General features: G+C 51.1%; 1 protein-coding gene across 3 annotated transcripts in view; it reads left to right on the top strand.

Moving 5' to 3' along the window:
- Positions 1-537: 537 nt before the first annotated feature.
- Positions 538-6,000, top strand: part of BEND4 (BEN domain containing 4) — a 36,995-nt gene continuing 31,532 nt past the window's right edge. For all 3 annotated transcript variants that reach the window (XM_059383285.1, XM_059383280.1, XM_059383293.1), the window contains exon 1: positions 538-1,118. In XM_059383285.1, the coding sequence (XP_059239268.1) occupies positions 620-1,118 (499 nt within the window). In that variant the 5' untranslated portion in view covers positions 538-619. The remainder of the gene's footprint in view (positions 1,119-6,000) is intronic.

Here is a 6,000-nt window from a genome sequence, read left to right as displayed (position 1 = left end):
TGCAGTACCTTCCCAAAGCACACACACCCCACTCCAACTACTCCCAGCCCCTCTGTGCAACCCCGAGAGTTTGGGGTCACATAGGGGGCGCCAGGAGCTCGTTTCCCAAGCTGAACCCCGCCCGCAGCGGCAAAACCTCCAAGTCCGCACCTGGGGCTCCAAAGTCTCGCGCTGGCCGGGACCTGGCCCTGTTTATCCGCGCGCCCTCGGGATCCGGCTCTTCCCTTCCCTCCCGCCCCCCCCGTCGGAGGCGCACACCCGGCGCGCGGACCCCACGGGCGGCGGCGGCGGCGCCAGGCCCCGCCCCCGCCCCCATTATCATTAGCAGATATTACCCTAAACACTTGCTCTTTACCTCCTTTCTCCCTCCAGGCATTGGCGAGGCGGCCTGTCAATCAGCGCTCGGGCGGCAGCCCCCCTCGCGGGGGCTCAGCGATGCCAGCCTCAGCGACAGGCGGCAGTGGCGGCGGCGGCGGCGGCGGCGGCCCAGGCACAGGCACACACCCTCCCACACGCGCGCACTCGGGCAGAGCCGGCGGGCGGGAGGCGGAGGCACCCTCCGAGCCCGGCGCCCGGCGGGGAGGGGGCGTGCGACCGGGGACCGGCCCCGAGGCGCAGGATGGAGGAGGAGATGCAGCCGGCGGAGGAGGGGCCCAGCGTCCCCAAAATCTACAAGCAGCGCAGCCCCTACAGCGTCCTCAAGACGTTCCCCAGCAAGAGACCGGCGCTGGCCAAGCGCTACGACAGACCCACCCTGGTGGAGCTGCCGCACGTCCGGCCGCCGCCGCCCCCGCCGCCCTTCGCGCCGCACGCCGCCGTCTCCATCAGCAGCAGCGAGCCGCCGCCGCCGCCGCCGCAGCCGCCGCAGCAGTTCCAGGCGCAGAGCTCCTACCCCCCCGGGCCTGGCCGGGCCGCCGCCGCCGCCTCGTCGTCGTCTCCATCCTGCACGCCCGCCGCGTCCCAGGGCCACCTGAGGACTCCGGCGCCGCCGCCGGCGGCCCCCGCCGCCTCCTCATCCTCGTCCTTCGCCGCCGTCGTCAGGTATGGCCCGGGCCCGGCGGCCGCCACGGGCAGCAGCAGCGCGGGCAGCGACGGCGCCAGCCTGGAGCTCAGTGCAGGTACCGACCAACTCCTGGGCGCAACTTTCCTTCCCGCCCGGCCGCGGGGAGGGGTGGGGGCCCGGGCACCAGAAGCTGGGCATGGCGGACGCCGTTTCGCGCGCGCCGGGCCCGGCGGGAGGGGCGCGACGGGAGCCGGGCGAGCGCAGTCCCGGCTGAGAGAGAGTCGGGGCGTCGGAGCGCAGCCCCGAGGCCTCCGCGCACCGGCGGCAACTTCTAGAGGATTCCGCGCCGCCGCGTGCGGAGCTTCCGACGGCGCGCGCGCCTCCTAACAGGTGGCTCCGCGCTGGGATCCGGCGTGGCTCCCAGGATGCGGGACGGTGGCGGTCCGCGGCCCGGCTCCCTCGGGGGAGGGGTCGGGGAGGCAGCCTCGCCGCCGAGGTCGCGCGCCGGACACCCCAGGGTGGCGGCCGCGGCCGCTCGGGGCGAGGCAGGCGCTGCTCGCGCGGCGCTCGGGGACGCCCTCCCTTTACCCTCGGCGGCTGCACTTTTTCCTTCCACTTTTCCTTTACCTCTCCTCTCCGCTGTTTTTTCCTTGTCTTTCTCCTTCCTTACCTTCCGATCCTCTTTTTCACCACCTCTTTGATGTACTCTTACTCTGCCGCGGTCCACTCGGCTGCCTCTGGGGCTCCCTTTTTCTTCTTCTGTGCGCTTGTGTTTCCCGTGCGCGCGCGGTCCCTGCTCGGCGGCCCTCTTTCCCTACCCGCCCCGGAGTCCCGGCCGGTGGGGGCAAGAGAGCGGGCTCCCCTGCAGCGGCCAGGCGGCTGGACCTGGCGCTGGGCGCTGGCCCCTGCGGCGGACTTTAGGGAGAGGGACGTCTCGCCCCTCCCCCCAAGCCCAGGGACACCCCTCCCCGGGGCGCTTGGGACCCGTCGTCCAAGCCCCCCCCCCCCCCCCCAGCCGGGGGGGATGGGGCTGCAAGGCGCCCCCGGGGCATCTGGGCCCCAGCTCTGACGAAATGCCTGGTGGGGAGCACCCCCAGGGCACGAGGTTCCTCTCCGCCTGGAGCCTGCAGGAGGGCCCCTCCGAAAAGGCTGCTCTCCTTCGGGTTAGGCTCCGGGGAGGTGGGCTGGTAGAAAGGCCTTAGCCTGGGGCCTGCACCCAAGGGCACTCTGCGCTCCCTCGGGGCGCAGAGCCGCGTTTAGCTCGCTCCTGAGAACGAAAAGTTCCTGCTCTGGGCCTTGTATGGCATTTTAGAGCCCTCCAAATTCGGCATTTCGGTGGATCCAAGGCTTTTGTCCTGATGAAAATATGAGCATTGTCTCTAAATGAGTTATAGATGCCTGAGCTAATGTTCTGTTGTTTGTCAATATTTTGACGCATGAAGGATTGGTTTTGAGAAAGAAAATCTAATTACAGGTAATAGTGAAGACTTGTTCTGTCCCATCTCTCACCGATTTGGAGATGTTTGACGGCTTCGACTGAGGTTCTTATGTAGGGGTTCTTATTGTCTGTGGCTTGGTTTGTTGTTGGGTTTTTTTCCCCCAGTTGGTTTTGACCTGATATTGTGTTGCGTTTTTATGTTCTTGTTAGCCTACCCACCCACTTCCATTTTGTCCCTTCTTACTCTTTTGCGTTCTCCCCTTTGAGTAAGGTTTGTGTTCTCTCTCTCTCTCTCTCTCTCTCTCTCGATTTGGACTCTTCTCTTCATTCGTGCCCATCTTTATTCCCTTGTTCTGCTTTATCTTTGTTCTATATGGTGTTTGGGTTCTTTTCCCCTTTTCGATGTTTTGCCTAACCCTTTGCATGACCTTAGTTCCACCACGTTCAGGGGGGGGGTTCCCCCCTTTTTATCTGCCTGCGAAGTCTTTATAATCAACCTTTTGCTTCCTTTTATACACTCTAAATCTGCCCCCTCGTTTCCATTTCTCAGCCATAGTTTTAACCCGGCTTTTTCCTGCATTTCTCTTTTCTACACCAGCCACTTGCTGTCCTTTTCCATGCTCCTTCCTGCTCTGACAGTGTCCTTGCTGTCTTCCATTCACAAGGAGTTTGTTTTTCCTTTTCACCTTGTTGTGAATGTGCTCTTTCAGTGTTTCTTCCTAGTTAATTTTGTCCCGGTTAATTTTGCCAGGTGGACATCACAACATCATTGCGTCTAAAAGAGTGAACGGGGGCTTTGTCTGCTGCCCCATCAAACTCCCTATATTTTTTATTTCCTTTTATTCTCAAGGCTGCTGTTGCTGCTCCTTTTTTTTCTTAAGGTCATAGAGAGGTAAGCTTGATAGCACCAAGTACAGGATGCCATGTGCTTGTTGGAAAGATGGGAACTGGATGGTGGGTTTCTTCCATGCAGTGAGGAAAATGGTCTGGCAGGGGAAAAAAAAAAAGCCATGGTACTAGACATCATGAATTATGGTCCTAATATTAGTCATTGATGGACAAAGCCATCTCTTAACAGGCACAGAGATGTGAGTGGCCATCAGAGGGACAGTCACCTGAAGAGCTGATTGGCTCTTTGTGGAACTAGTGCTTCCACTTTGAACCAATGAGCATGCGTGCAGAGACAGACACCATTTAAGCATACTGGAGAGGGGGCTGGGGAGGTGGTAAGTGGCTTGTTGCACCCTCACGAAAGTGTTCTGCAGCCTCTCCAGCTAGCTGGTAAACGGAAAATAGTCAAGACGTCCATGTGATAAATCAAGTCAGAGATAGAAGAGAGATAGCTGAGTGTCCAGAGTAAATGCAGGGAAAAGATGAAAAGGTTGAAGTGAATCTTATTTGCCATTAAGAGCCATAAACCATTGAGAGGAGAAATATGTGATTAAAAATAGATTTTTCAGCATTCTTATAAAATCTCATGAAGAGTATAATTTTCCTTAAAAGGGGTAATATACCATGGTTTTAAGAGCATATTTTTCCTCTGTGGGAGGCTTAGAGTTAAAACCCACGTAGATCTTGATATGCAGCCTAAATTTGGCATCAGGAAATGGGAAATTGCATCTTTAAGCAGAGTACAATCAAAAATGAATTACAATAAATCCTATATAATTGCATAGGTCATTCTCTTTAATGAGATTTTATTAACCTGACTGTCAAGCTTTTGAGTCAGGCAGATATTTTATCTTCTTCAACTGATAAAAGTGTCAGCTATAAACCACCATATAAATATTCATAAATCTACACATCTGTGGCAGCCTATCAGCATCATTCTTTTGGACATTAAAAGCATTCTAATTACTTTCTGTCTAGCAGAGCTGAAATGCTGCCTGTTATAGTATGTGCTTGGCAGGCATGATTGCTTTTGTTTGCCATCACAAATAGCAGCATCCTATTTTATATACCGATGGTCCAGAAAATATTCAGGGATTGACTGAGCAGGATGAATATTAGGAAGCACCATCTGGTTTTGATAGCACCGAGTATATTAACTCATCTGTTAATTTTTGACACATCATTGATTTATTTATTTAGAAAAATTGCATCCTGTTTTGCTGTGTTGATGTTTGCCATTATGAAAAAAAATTGGATGGCCTTTTTTTTAAAAGACATAGTTCATTGATTTAAGACAAGGGTGATGCTCCCAAAGATGCTTTCATTTTCTAACTTCTATTTTCTATGCCATGAAGTCCTCTCTTCAGAAGTTATATTAATGTTTTAAGGAAATCATCTATTTTGAACTAGCTGGAAATCCCTTTGGTAGATAAAACGTATGGATACGTGATAGTAGATCACAAAAATTTTTTTCTGCTTCTGCATTTTTCATATTAATATATTTCACCCTTCGCTGGGCTAAAATCAAAAGGTTACCGCTAATCTCGACGACTGTGATCTCCTTCCTGGTAACAGAATACTCTTGGGTATAGGCTGTGATGGACAAATTCCATTCAAGGCTTTACTTACAAAGAAGGACATTCAAAAAGGCGCCTGGGTTTGATTGCTGAGTTCCCATCCCTTATTCACTTATCAGATTTAGGATGGATTAAACCACTTAAAATTTAGAAGAATTTCTAGAAATGAATTTTTTAATTAAAAAAATAATCACGGGTTCAGATTTTGGAATCAGACTAGGCACAATTTGCAACATGATATTATCCCAACAGATTGCACAGCAGAGCAAAATAAATTACAAGTGGTCACTTTACAGTGCTTCATGACTGTGATTTATTAACATTTTGCAGTGTTTACTTTTAGAGAACTTAGGAATAAAGTAGGTAGTGTTAAAGCCCCTTTGTAAACTGTTGACTTTGTACTTCCTTGCCATTGCTTGCGTGGAGCATTCTGTAACTAGGGGGGGAAAGCAGTTAAAAAAAAATTCAAAATACATGTTCACACTTCGCTCAATTAAGAATCATGGGTCAGTGACCATTCGATTGTGTTCATATGAAAACAGAACTTTTCTCCATTTCTTAGCGTAATGGGCATTGCACAGTACTTGCATTTCTAATTATATTCTGTCTGGAAAGCTAAAGTATTGCTGGCTGCAATATGGAGTAAGTAGAAAGATGTGCTGTTTTCTGCCAAGTGTAATAGTAATATTTTTCATCATATTCTTCCACGTATTGATGTGAAAACACTATTTCAATGTTTTAAGTTACTAAAAAGAAGAGAAATTCAACTTTAAGGCTTACAGTTGCTATTTTTGCATCTGTCAGTTCTCAGAACAAATTCAGAATGAAGCATTTTTTAAAAACTGAAGGCAAGAACTGTTTTATGGTTGTAGCTACTCTCTGATATTCTGATCGCATTTTAATACATTATCTTCATAATGTAGCATATTACATAATGATTTTTTCTCAGCATATTACAAGTTTATCCTTCAATTAAAAAAACAAATCATGCTTATCCCCAAGTCAGAATTTTTTTCCCCTTAAAATGTATACCCTAATGTGATTTATCAATATGATGAAAGCTACTGAGTGTGCCTTAGGACATGGAACAA

The sequence above is a fragment of the Mustela nigripes genome, chromosome 1 (genome assembly GCF_022355385.1).
Source record: "Mustela nigripes isolate SB6536 chromosome 1, MUSNIG.SB6536, whole genome shotgun sequence".
Taxonomy (NCBI): domain Eukaryota; kingdom Metazoa; phylum Chordata; class Mammalia; order Carnivora; family Mustelidae; genus Mustela; species Mustela nigripes.
The sequence above is the reverse complement of the archived record's forward strand: the minus strand, read 5'-3'. Positions and strand labels throughout refer to the sequence as shown.